This window comes from Furipterus horrens, unplaced genomic scaffold (assembly GCF_987537825.1).
Source record: "Furipterus horrens unplaced genomic scaffold, mFurHor1.1.pri manual_scaffold_1, whole genome shotgun sequence".
In the NCBI taxonomy this organism is placed as follows: Eukaryota; Metazoa; Chordata; class Mammalia; order Chiroptera; family Furipteridae; genus Furipterus; species Furipterus horrens.
In genome coordinates this window covers 218,398,365-218,412,095 of record NW_028327171.1, presented here as the reverse complement: position 1 = coordinate 218,412,095, position 13,731 = coordinate 218,398,365, and the positions used below count along the sequence as shown (strand labels likewise).

Here is a 13,731-nt window from a genome sequence, read left to right as displayed (position 1 = left end):
CACACCAGGGGCGAGGTCCATGCACCCAACTGCATCCTGGACTGGGTTTTAACCACCAAACACCACTTTCTCCACAGAACTAACTCCCAGTGACAGAAATGCTACAACACACATCGAACCCTAACCCTGATAACTACAAGAGGCCCTCTAGGAAGACCCCTCTCCTCCACCGCACCAGGTGCCTTTGGACGTGTCACCCCTGAGGGGCAGGTGCTGTGGCATTTCCGCTCTACAGCGCTGGGCGCAGGCCAATGCAAGCAACACGTGCCTTCCACACAGCTGCTGCTGCTTCTTTTTTTTTTAGTATATTTAATTGATTATGCTATTACAGCTGTCCCAATTTTTTTCCCTTTGCCCCCCTCTGCTCGGTACCCCCCTTCCCTCCAGCAATTTCCCCCCTTCCCTAGTTCATGTCCATGGGTCATGCATATAAGTTCTTTGGCTTCACCCTTTCGTATATTATTCTTAACTTCCCCGTCTATTTTGTCCCTACCAGTTATGCTTCTTAGTCCCTGCACCATTTTCCCATTTCTCCCCCTCCCACCTCCCAGCTGATAACCTTCCAGATGATCCCCATACCTATGATTCTGTTCCTATTCTGGTTTGCTTAGTTGGATTTTGTTATTATTTTTTAGAGTCAGTTGTTGATAGTTGTGAGTTTGTTGTCATTTTAATGTTCATAGTGTTGATCTTCTTTTTCTTAAGTAAGTGCCTTTGACATTTCATATAATAGTGGCTTGGTGATGATGAGCTCCTTTAGCTTTACCTTGTCTGGGAAGCACTTCATCTGCCCTTCCATCCAAATGATAGCTTTGCTGGATAGAGTAATCCTGGTTCTGGGTCCCTGCTTTTCATCACATTGAATACTTCCTGCCAGTCCCTTCTTGCCTGCAAAGTGTCTTTTGAGAAATCAGCTGACAGTCTTATAGGCACCCCTTTGTAGATCACTCTCTGCTTTTCTCTTGCTGCTTTTAAGATTCTCTCTTTATCTTTCACCTTTGGCATTTTAATTATGATGTGTCTTGGTGTGGTCCTCTTTGGGTCTAGCTTGTTTGGGACTCTCTGTGCTTCCTGGACTTGTATGTCTATTTCCTTCACCAAGTTTGTGAAGTTTTCCTTCATTATTTTCTCACATAAGATTTCAATTTCTTGGTCTTCCTCTTCTCCTTCTGGCATCCTTATGATTCAGATGTTGGCATGTTTAAAGTTGTCCCAGAGGTTCCTAAGCCTCTCATTTTTTTTTCAATTCTTGTTTCCTCATTCTGTACTGGTTGACTGTTTTTTCTTCCTTATGTTCCAAGTCATTGGTTTGAACCCCATTTTCCTTCCCTTCACCATTGGGTTTGTGTGGATTTTCCTTCATTTCACTTAGCATAGCCTTCACTTCTTCCCTTATACATCTGCTGTACTCAAGCGTATCTGTCAAGCCTGTGAGCATCTTTATCACCAGTGTTTTGAACTCTGCATCTGTGAGGTTGGCTATCTCCTCATCACTTAGTTCTCCCACTGGAACTTTGATCTATTCCCTCTTTTGGGCCATACTTCTCTGTCTCCTCATCTTGACAGGCTCTGTGTCTTAGGTAGAGCTGTCACACCTGTTACATTGTAAGGGGCGGAGCCTTAGGGATTCATCAGTGAGACCTGTTTCACCACGCTGTGGTGCTGTGTGGGGGGGAGGGGTCTGAGAGGGAACAATGCCGCTTGCTCAGCACTCGCCCCTTTTCCAGGCACTTCTCCTGTTTCCCCATGGGACTGGCACCCCTCTAGCTGTTTCCCTGGCCGTCATACCCAGAGTGGGTGGGTCTGCGGACATTCTAGGACTGTGGGGGCCCTTTAAACAAGCAGACTCTTCTGAGAGACCGGCAGTTTCTGCCTCCACCCCAACCCCCACTGGTCTGCACAGTCAGGGGCAATGAGGCTTTATTTTCCTGGCACTAGAACTGTGAGCTGAGTGGCCTGCTCTGGTGCTGTGAGTGCTCCCCCGGTGTCCCCCTGACTTTTATAATGTGTGACTGTGCTTCCTGCCAGCCAGTCACAGCCACTGCCCTGCCACCGCAGCACTGCCACGTGGCTTCTTTTATGACTCAGAAAAAGACTGTCCAGACTTCTATTTTCCAAACCACAGAATTCACTTAGTCAACTGAAAACAAGTCAAGACTTTACTGTGTCAAAAAACTGGCCACAGAATGACCTTCGGTAGCTTAAAATCCCATCAGCAAGTGTCAAACACCACTTGAAATACGACACACACGCCTATCATGGGCTCCGCCCTGGATCCACAGAGGAGCACTTAATTTAACTAGTGACCCACACGAAGGACCACGAAGTGCCTCTCACTCCACTGTCTCATAGCTGCAGTAAGCGCAGGTGGGTGAGGGTGTCAGACACCAGGAGCTGTCACTCACAAACGAGATAAATATTGATTTCAACACAATGCCAATTAAAGTTCCCAGTGCTATAAATCTACATGACACCTCTAAATGAAACTTCGAAACATGTTTAAGAATATCACGGCAAGCATCCATGCTCTGCCAGCTTCGCCCCCAGCCCTCAGTGTGCCTCCCTGGGGCCCTCGCAACCCAGGGATAAAATGGTCATGCCCATGTGTGACCAGCTCGGTGAGGCCCAGTGTCACCACTGCTCACAATGTAGCCAAGGAATTGCCCCCAGGGTTGACTTCCTCATGGCACAAATCTCATATTGTTGGCTCAAAGCCTTCCTTCTTAAGCCATTAAAGATAATGTTTAAAAATTCCACCTCAGACCACACTGAGATGCCACCTCACACCCACCAGGATGGCTAGAATGAAAAGGTCAGGCACGTGCAGGAACGGGAGCCCTCGGAACGCTGCCGGGGATGAGAGTGACGCAGCCACCTGGGAAACGCATACCAGTCCCTCACGCAACTGAGCCCAGAGTCCCCACGTGACCCTGCAAGTCCAGTGCCAGGACGACAGCTCCACAGAAACGTGAGTCACGACTGCCGGATGGTGGGACACCGTCCATGGACGACGGAGAAGCAGAGCGTGTCCGTCCCCACGATGGAGGACTTTTTGGCCATGAAAAGGAACGAAGCACTGACAGGTGACGTGACGACCCCCTGAAATGGGCAGCACAGTGAGAGAAGCCAGTCCCAACAGCCACAAATAATCCAGAACAGTGACATTTATACACGGAAAAGCAGACGTCTGCTTGCTCAGAGCGGAGGGTGAGGGGGGAGGCCCGCCAGGTGAAGGCCAACAGGCTGGGGCTGCTTTGTGACAGGACGCACGTGTTCTAGAGCTGACTGTGGTGCCGGCTGCACACAGCTGTGGACACGCTAACAACACTGAGTCGTACACTTGAAACGAGTGAATTGCATGGCAGGGGAATTGTATCTCAAAAAAGCTAAGCAACGTTTTTGGGTTAACTTGACACTTCCATACTGACCATTAACACTGAGCCTGGCTCCCGGCCTGGGGCCACCTTCACCAATGGCAGCAAGAACCACACTAGCCTGTGTCACCTGGATCCAGACAGGAAGCTGGAGCAAGATGCTCTCCTGCGCGGCTGACACAGGATGAGGCGATTTCGAGGCTGTGTGAACATCACTTTCCGAGGGAAAGCAGTGACTATGCGGTGACTCCTGGGGTTGACAGCAGTGTGGGCCTCGACAAACCTGCTGCTCCTTGGCGATCTGCCCGGACAGCCAAGTCCCTTTGCACACACGGGGAGACGGGAGCCATGACTAGGACTGGACCTTGCGGCGCTGCCCTCTCCGAGGCAACACAATGGAGCCAGCAGGGCTGCCTGGTGCAGAGAACAAACTTGACACCCCAGCCGCGGACTCTGCGTGGAAGGCAGACATGGCCCACAGGGAGGCCTTCAGCTGAAGCAAAACATGGCCATTTCAGACATAGCTAAATGTCAAATTCTTCCCCAAGTTAGAAAGGTCCCTTAAGTATAGACCTTCCACATCAAGCAGGGGATTCTACAGCCCCCCCACCCCCACCCCCAGGCAGGGGTCTGGTCGCCCTTGATGCATGGAAGCCAGCACTGCCCAGGGTGCTGTCCACGCTGCAGCCCTGCAGGCCACCAACCCCACTGCTCAAGGCTCAAGTAAGAGTAAACCACACCCCCAGACACGAGGCCAGTGTGGGGGGCCCCAAACCCCAGGACAAACAGATGAAACCCTCGAACCCAACGTCAGAAAACATGGCTATGGAGAGAAAACACAAACCCTCTTAAATAAAGCATGTTAACCCAATGGAACTTTTGATTTTGTTTATTCAACATCCATTTATGGAGCACGACCCTGCCCAAGCACTGATGACAGCCGTGGGCTGAGCAAAGCCTCTCCTCTGGAACTTGCCTTCTCGGAGAAGAGGCCACAGGCCAAGGCAGGGACCAGGCGCACCCTCCCTCAGGCAGGGGCAGCCCAGCTGGCCAGCACCTCGCTGCTCAGTACGCCCATGCTCGCATCGTCCCACTGACCCAACAGCAACTGTCGCTTCATCATCATCTGTGTCTCCGCTCGATCCTCGAGGAGGGAAATGGGGACACGTGACCAGTGGAGGCGTGAAGGTCGAGCAGGGACGGGAGGCCCAGGTAGGCGGCCAGCCTTGATCTGGGGACCTTTCGGGTCTGTGGGGCTGCGACCCATGGGAAACACAGGGGGCAGGACCACAAAGCCTGTTTACCATTTGGCAAACCAGCGCTGCCCATGGGCACCAGGCACTGCGCGGCTCAGATGCCTTCTCTCCAGGGCTGCGTTCCTGACCCACAGGTGACAGCTGCTGCGGCAGCCACAAAAGGCCACAGTTTCCATGGCACCCCCTTCGCATAAACGGGTTGGCCCGGGAGCCTGCTGGGACCAGTCAGACCTAGAAGCGACAATGCACGAATCCCAACCCTAGACCCCAAGGGACCTCGCAAGCTGGAGTGGGTGCTGGAGGGCATCTGTAGGGAGTGAGGCGCCCGTCGAGGCTACCCGAGACCACCCAACCCCTCAGAGCCAGCCAGACCAGAAGACCCTCCAAGCCAACAGACAGAGACGCAGGCAATAGCAAATGTTTGTTTTAAGCTACTACGTCGTGAGGGGCCTGTTACTCAGCAAAGCTGACGGATACGGCTGTGGCGGACGGGGCGCGTGGAAGCAGAACACAAGTAACTTACAAAACCAACCAACCAACCTGAATTCTAACTCCTTCTAAAAGGTACGCATCAGTAGGTAACCACAACTCAGGAAGTACCTTATCCACCTCAGGATATGCAACAGCAATTTGATTCTTTAATTTCTGGTAACTCTCAGGTATAGCAAAATACCAAACATGGTGGTTGTATATGATTAATATAAACAACAATCTCAAATTATTAAAACATTTTCAAGTTCTAAATATTTTGAAACATTTACAAAATGCCACCTCTACTTTCCTTATGTATAAAATAACCAAGATACTTAGTAAAAGTAAATTTCTCAGAGAAGGACTACACCTTATTTATGACTCAACTATAAATGTCTGCTTTTCTTTTCTGGGCCTAGTTTTAATTGATAACGACCATTAAGCAAGACCAAAAAAACAAAACAAAATGAAACAAAAAAACACTCTAAAAGGAAACTGTAGTGCAATTCTTTTCTTTTCTCCCTTCCTTCATTCTTTCCTTCTTTTAAACTTTTGACCCTCTTATAAGCCTAGACCACAGCAAACGTGCTTAGCACAGGATGATGGCTGCATCTGAGACTCCATCCAGCTGGCTGACACTGCTGCCCCACCTTGGGGACCCCCAGAGACCCCACCCCACCCAACTTATGGGCCCACCCAAGCTGCTTGTCCATATGAATGGCTGGTCTTGGCTCAGGCTTCACAGCTTCCTACCTCCTCTGAAACAGGCAACAGCCGGCCTCAGGGAGCCCCAGGCCCGGCACTAGCAGCAGCCATCTCAGGTACTTTATAGCTCAGGCAGGCTGCCCCAGGCAAAATATAGGTGCAGGCTGACTTGACCTGCACCATCCAGGAAACCCCAGAGCCAGTGCACCCAGTGGACAGCTACAGACCATGTCGGAGCACCCCCACCCTGCCCCTGCACAGCTGGTCCTCCACAGAGGGTGGAGGTGGGTGGTCAGTAGTCACAGTCCATCTTTGCAGCTGCCTGGCCTGGGTTAATCCCTCCCATTGACCTGCCAACAGCAACCAAGGCTCAACTACAAGAGGAGGGTGTACTCAGCCCACACGAAGGGTGCATCTTGAGTACCCAGTTTGGTGATGGGGGAGGCTGAGCCCCTGGACCCCACAGGATACCCACTACATGAGGCCACACGACCAAGACATGGAGTCAAAGCAGCTCTACCCAATACATAGGAACAAGCACAAGGAGGCTGCCAAAATGAGGAGACAGAGAAACAGGGCCCAAATGAAGGAACAGATCAAAACCCCAGAAAATGAACTAAACAAAATGCAAATAAGCAATCTATCTGATGCAGAGTTCAAAACACTGGCTATAAGGATGCTCAGAAAACTTAGAACCTCAGCAGTACAAAAAAGATCCGGTCATAAAAGAAGGATACACTAACTGAAATAAAGAATAATTTACAGAGAAACAACAGTAGGATGGATGGAGCCAAGAATCAAATCAATGATTTGGAACATAAGGAACCAAAAAAACAACCAATCAGAACAAGAAGAAGAGAAAAATTCCAAAAAAATGAGGATAACATAAGCAGCCTCTGGAACAACTTGAATAGGTCCAACATTTGTGTCATTGGGGTGCCAGAGTGAAAAGACAGAGAGAGCAAGAAACTGAATATCTATTTGAAAAAATAATGAAGGAAAACTTCCCTAATTTGGTGAAGAAAATAGACACACAAGTCCAGGAAGCATAGAGTCCCAAATAAGCTAGCTAGACCCAAGGAGGACCACACCAAGACACATCATAATTAAAATGCCAAAAGTGAAAGATAAAGAGAGAATCTTAAAAGCAGCAAGAAAAGGCAGAGAGTTACCTACAAAGGGGTGCCTATAAGACTATCAGCTGATTTCTCAAAAGACACTTTGCAGGCAAGAAGGGACTGGCAAGAAGTATCCAAGGTGATGAAAAGCCAGGACCCACAGCCAAGATTACTCTATCCAGCAAGGCTATCACTTAGAATGGAAGGGCAGATGAAGTGCTTCCCGGACAAGGTGAAGCTAAAGGAGCTCATCATCACCAAGCCATTATTATATGAAATGTCAAAGGGACTTATTTAAGAAAAGGAGGAAGATCAAAACTATGAACAATAAGCACATACTTATCAACAATTGAATCTAAAAAACTAACTAAGTAAACAAGAACAGAGTCAGGGACACGAGAGTGTTTTGACTGTTGCCAGATGGGAGGGGGGTGGAGGATGGGTGAAGAAGTGTCAGGATTAAGAGGAACAAACAGGTAGTCACAGAACAGCCATGGGGCTGTGAGGTAGAGCACAGGAAACGGAGAACTTATACGCATGACCCATGGGCATGAATGATGGGTGGAGACTGCCTGAGGGCGTGGGAGGTGCTGGGTGGAGGGGGGTGAAGGGGGAAAAATCAGTACAGCTGTAATAGTATAATCAATTTAAAAAATCCTGCTGAAATTTAAGTTCATTCTCTTGTCCTCACTTTGCGACATTATAGCAGAAGAGCTTGTAAAAATACAACTGTAAGTCCACATGAAAAAAATTTTAAAAGATAATAATATATTCATTACATTTGAAAATACAGTATTCCCTCACTTATTGCGGGTATTACATTCTAGAGCCCCCCCCAACCCCGGCAAGAACCTTACATTTACTTTACTATTTATATATATTTTAAGACTTTATAAACCCTTCCCACACACTTATAGACCGTTCCCAGTCCCTTATTAACCTTTCCCACTCCCCTATTAGCCTTTCCCACACTTTCATAAACACTACTTATGTTCTTAAACACATTCTACACTCTGAAACCTACGTCACCTTAACAACATACGTATACAGTACCGCAAAATCCTGCAATATGGCGAAAAACCCTCGATAATTAAATATAATATTTTTTTAAATCCTGCAATACAGTGAGGCCTTGATAAGTGAACCGTGATATAGACAGGGACTACGGTAACTTTAAAAAATTCATTCTAATGTCATTTAGATAATCAGAAAAAGGTTTTCTAACGTATCATGTGGGCCCAAACTGTTACTGAAGTTTTGTACACACAGCGCTACATACACACGTCTCACTGCTGGCGTCCACGCGTCCGCTCACTGGACCAGCAGGGAAATGTGGGAAGCCCAGCGTTGCCATGGCTGCGCTACGAAAGCCAGCTGTGTGCCAGGACTGGACACACCCCCATCTGGGCCCGGCTCGGTGAGTGCTCGGTCCTCCCACAGCCACTCTGAGCTGGGAGGGCGGGGGCGCTGTGGCCACCCCTCATTTCAGGTGGGGAGGCTGAGGAGCAGGGAGGCTAAGGGGCGCCACCCGCAACAGGCGGCTGGCGGCTGAGCCAGGAGGCCCAGGAGGAGGCCGCGTGGCTCCAGTCCACACTCTGCGGCACCAGCCGGCCTCTCAGGGGACGAGTGTGGAGCCCACACGATCGGAGAGTTAAAGGGAAGACCAAGGATTCCCCCCCAAAGTGGAAGGAGGAACTGACTTGCTGTGTGTGGGGATTTTACCAGGGGGTACGCAAGCCCCTCTCGGTCAACTTCATAAACAAACAAGTGTAACCAGCAAAATGTAATTTGGAACATAATGCTTCACTTTCAGAAAATACAAGAAACTATATCCAAAAATCACGCTTCTTACCTCAATGTCAAACGTTTCCATGGAGCCGTCCAGCAGCTTCACCCTGAGGGGGAGGCGCTTCTCCTGCGTCCTGGCCGCCGTCCGCGTGGGCCCCGCCGCGGGAGCCGGCCCGGGCTCCAGGGTGCTCACTCCCATCCGGGGCTGGGCACCCAGGCGCGCCCCTGGGGCGTGCAGGGCTCGGTAGCTTCCCTCTATGTCCCCCATTCTTCACCAGCTACGTGTGACGGATATGCTGCAACAGAACAAGACCCAGAGTCATCCCCGCTATTTAGATAGTAAGACTACGTAAAACACGATCAGGTACACGGGGTTCTCTGCATGATTTCTGCAACTCCTTCGAGCCTTAAATTACATAAAAATGCAGAGTTAAAGGAAAAGATTGTCTTCCCCGCAGGCTTGGCTGGCGGAACAGAACATGCAACAGGCACCCCGGGAGCAAGTATTTCTCAGGTGTTTCTGCTGGCGGGGCGGTGTCTGAGAGCCCCAACCACAGGAGCACCTGCACCAGTCACCTCACCATCACACTGTGGCCAGAGGGCGACAGGCTGGGGGCGCTGGTCCTTCTCAGGCTCCGCCACCCACGCACCCACTGTGCCAGCCAGGCCTCCACACAGCCCAGCACCAGTGTGTCAGGTGGCACTTGGCAGGCCCCCCACTTCTGCTGAGGGGTGGGGAAAGCTCCGACGACAGCAGCCCGAGACAGCCAGGCCTGACTGCCCGCTTTGCACCCCTTCCTTTTCCTCGATTGTGTCTCACCAGGTTGGACCAGGAGCCGCTGGCGGTGCAGGAAGTAATTTCAGACATGGCGCAGAGGGGCAGCCTGGGGGAGTCCCAGGGACCACACACCTGGCGCTGGAAGGCACCACCGTACCCCATCCTCACAAGAACCCCCACTGCCCGCTTAACAGAAGACAACACTCAGGGCCCAACAGGGCCACGCAGCTGGGGGCACCGGCACGTCCTTTCCCATCCTCCTTGTGCCCCAGGAAAGGCCTCTGCTTTTAAGCTACTGAGTGGAACAGGGCAAATCACTTCACAGTTTTTTTAACAAAGAAAAAACAGGCTAAGTATTGGGTTGGCCAGAAAAGTTCGTTTAGTTTTTTCCGTAGGATGGCTCTAGCAGCGCTTAGTTGTCTTTAATTTCATTTCAAACAATTTTGTCAGATTGTATTGTGACAGCTGTCATATCTGCTGCATCAAAAGAAAATAAAACCACATCAAAATTGGTGAATTTCTGTGTAGCCATTTTAATACTGAAGATGGAGGAAACTAAGCAATGTTTTGGGATATTACGCTTTATTCAAGGAGGTGAGAGGCAACCGAAATGCAAAAAAGGGAACGAGGTCTGTGCAGCGTGTGGAGGAGGCGCTGTGCCTGATCGAACGTGTCGGAAGTGGTTCGTGGGGCTCTGTGCCGGGCATGTCTCGCTGGACGACGCTCCACGGTCAGGTACGCCTGCTGAAGTGGACAGCGACCCAGTCGAGACATTAACTGAGAAGAATCAATGTTATATACCACACAGGAGACAGCCGACAGACTCAAAACACCTAAATCAATAGTTATTGGTGAAAATAAAAAATGTGCCATTTTACGGAAAAAACTAAACGGACTTTTTGGCCAACCAAACATCAGCTGAATCTAACAAGACTGGCTTGCTCTGAATTGTATTTATTTATATAGTTATCTTCTGCTTGCGGCAATTCCCTTCTTAAACATACGCATTCATGTTTGAAAGTCAGCTTAAAGACGCGTATTTCACAGGGAAACACAGAATGGCAGGAACACATGCCGATGTCTCATCCAGAAAGAACGCAGCTGCTGCCAAAGGGCTTTATTTCACTTCATCATCTTCAGAAAGCCTCGCACGGGTCTGCAGTCCCTGCTGCAGACAACTCGTCTCGCGGAATTCCCGGTCCAGCCCCTTGCATGCCGACTGCACTGCTGAGTCCTCCGGGCCTTTCCTCTTTTTCAAGGCAGACTTGTGCGCTTTCTATGTCTTGAATTGAGCTGGTCCTCAAGAATCAGCTGCCAGGCAGCCCCTCTGTCCACTTGAACCCGACCCAGGGAAGATGACATGCCCCGGCCCTGGGTGAGAAGGTCCGCGGCAGGGCAGACTCAGCAGACTGCAGGCGGGAAGGAAAGCAAGGGAGCAGAAGCAGGGAGCGAGGGCTGTGAGCGGCGCGGGCGCGAGACGAGGCGCCTCCTGTCCCCATTCCCGCACACTGATCAGACTACGCCCCGTCATGTGCGGGCGTGGTGGTTACCTGGGCCCCACGTTCGGGCCCGATTAGCAGTTCCCGTCATCTTCAGAACTCCCTCTCCAGGACGCAGGCCCCTCAGAACAGGAACTAAATTCTTACTGTCAATGTTGGTAAGTATTTACTTAACCTCACTGACATCAAAGAACCTGACGGCCTCATGTGCGATCACTGTGCAGACGACAGGCACAGGACAGGACTTGGTCACAAGCAGCACAATGCTCCAGAAAATCACTGTTCTCATGCCACTAGCAAACCTGAGATGTATAGGTTCTGAGAACCATAACAGCTTTTTCTGGCAAGACCAGCCCACAGTGCCCAGAGGGAGAACATGCCAGGTTATTACCAGAAAAGTCAGGGCCGTGGTCCCTGTGTTGGGTGGGGCCTGTCCCGGGGAGAGTACAGGAAAGGGTCTCAGTTCTATTGCTTGACCGGGACAGCGTTCACTTTATAATTCATTAAGCTATCCATTCAATTCATGTGGTTTTTCTACATCTGTGTTTACTTTGTAATAAAAATATACTTAGAAGAGTGTACTTTCAATTTAAATGGTTTCATCTGTCAGAATGAAAGGCATACAAGACAAACGAAGAAGTCTTTTCTTGGCTGCCTGGAGGAAACCCCTTCTGAGCAGCAAGCCTACATCCCAGTGATTCTCATCCCCTGCAAACATCCACACGGATGGCGCCCCGTTCTGGAGGGTCATCTAAGGAAGACACATTCACTTAAGACTTAACACAACCTGTGAGGGACCCTGCCGTGATGTTCCAAAGAAAAATCTACTTGCTAGGACCCACCAGTGATGTGGCATAAACCACCCACGTAACAACTACTCAACTGCAAGTTTACGGAAGCTTGGAAAGCAGGGCCCTTACCAGAAAACTGACAGGTGACCCAGGGCCGTGAGTGTCAGCTAGGCATGTTCTCCAAGTCTCTCCACCCACTGCGGGACACGTGGCACAGCAGGGCACGTCCCGGAGAAATGTGCAGCTGCGCGTTCAACAGCCGCTTTCTGGAGCCCGACGACGGGAAGAAGGTAAGCACTGAACTGCTGGTGCAAACTAGGGCGTAACAGAAGCTGCTCTGCTTCGTTCTGTGTGCTTATGAACAGGCATCGCAGAGGCCAGAACACCAAGCCAGGCTGCAGACACGGCAAGGCCACGGCCAGTGCCAGACGCACCAGGTGCTCTGCGGCCCCAGTTCACGTCCCCATCTTCCTTCCACGTGACTGAACTGTTCTGTGGTCTTTATTCCTAAAAATATTTCTGGTGGCTGGATACAATTTCCACTACAGACACGCAGTGCTTCCTACAACAAACCCAGCTCCTACACATCCATTCTCATTTAGTAAAAAATTTAAATACCACCTTGAGACATATTTTCATCTTGAAGTTGCAAAAATTTGGCTCAAAAGTCTGCCAAGGCTTTGAGTGATGTCTTGTCAATGCAAGTTTGTAAAAATGTCACCTCTGGGGGGGATGCTGACAATGAGGGAGGCTGTGCCAGGTGGGGACAGGGGTCTGACGGGGAATTTCTATACCTTCACTCAGTTTGGCTGTGAACTAAGAACTCTAAAAAATAAAGTCTATTGAAAACAAAACTGTCTGCCGCGGAACACGTGACTCAGGAGTCCTGACTCGGTCACCGAGCCTCTGTGCCTCTGGAGGACCAGCACAGGGCTCCCCAGATAGAAGCAGCCCGTCCTCTGCACTAAGGGAGCTGCTGAAATTTCCGCTGTGCAAGAAAACCCACCGTGAAACATTGCTTCCTTTAGGAGGACCAGAAAACATGAGCAGGGACTCGAATAACTTACTTCGTTCACTGTTGTTTCGTTATAATGCTGAGAAAGAAAAAAAAAATCGATTCCCGCGGGGCCACTGCCTGTGTGGAGGGTACTCGTCGTGTCTTGCGAGGGTTGCCTCTGGGGACTCCAGGCTCCAACCCCATCCCAAGGATGTGTATGGGAGAATGAGTGTGGCCCTGCTATGGAAGGTGTCCTGTCCAGGGTGGGTCCCACCTTACGCCCTGAGCTGCTGCCGGGCAAGGCTCCAGCCACCCATGACCCTGAACTGGAAATCAGCGTGTTAGAGAATCAGTCTTGTTTTCAGTATGTATTACTCTTTCTCAAACATATGTGTAGCCCACGTTTATTTCAATGTCTAGTATTAGAAGAGTTTGGGGTCCTTATTTAGAAGTTTGGTACTATTTTTGTGCCCAGCTCTGCAAGTGGTCTCAACCCCACCCTGATTCCATGGTGCGCTGTCTGTTCTTTATTTGAGGGACTCCGGATGTCAAGCACAGGCACACCAAGATCTAGAAGGGGAGATAACCATGCAGGTGGCCAGGACCACCTCCCCACTGCAGGACCCAAGAGCAGAAAGTACGAGGTGACATTGAGAAAGGGGGGTGCTGCTAGCCTGACCCGGAGAGGCTTCCCAGGCCTGAAGTGGGAGCTGGGTCTTGCAGGGGACAGGAGGCCAGCTGGACAGAGAGCAGCAGGCGCACAGGCATGGTGCTGCTGGGCAGGAGTGGAAGGCTGCGTGTGGCGGGGTCCTGGGGATGCCCATGGCGGGCGGGCAGTGAGGGTGTCATGGCCCCACCTAAGGGGTCTGCATGCAGTTCATACCTCCTTCCAGTCCACAGCTGGGAAGCCACAAGGAGGATGGCCTGGGGACAGAGGCCTGAGGAAAGAGTCGT

The 13,731-nt window shown here is 50.5% G+C and overlaps 1 protein-coding gene across 1 annotated transcript in view; it reads right to left on the bottom strand.

Moving 5' to 3' along the window:
* Window positions 1-13,731, bottom strand: part of FARP2 (FERM, ARH/RhoGEF and pleckstrin domain protein 2) — an 80,839-nt gene that overhangs the window by 64,590 nt on the left and 2,518 nt on the right. The window contains exon 2 of the mRNA XM_090288546.1: window positions 8,777-9,008. Within this exon, the coding sequence (XP_090144672.1) occupies window positions 8,777-8,980 (204 nt within the window). The 5' untranslated portion in view covers window positions 8,981-9,008. The remainder of the gene's footprint in view (window positions 1-8,776; window positions 9,009-13,731) is intronic.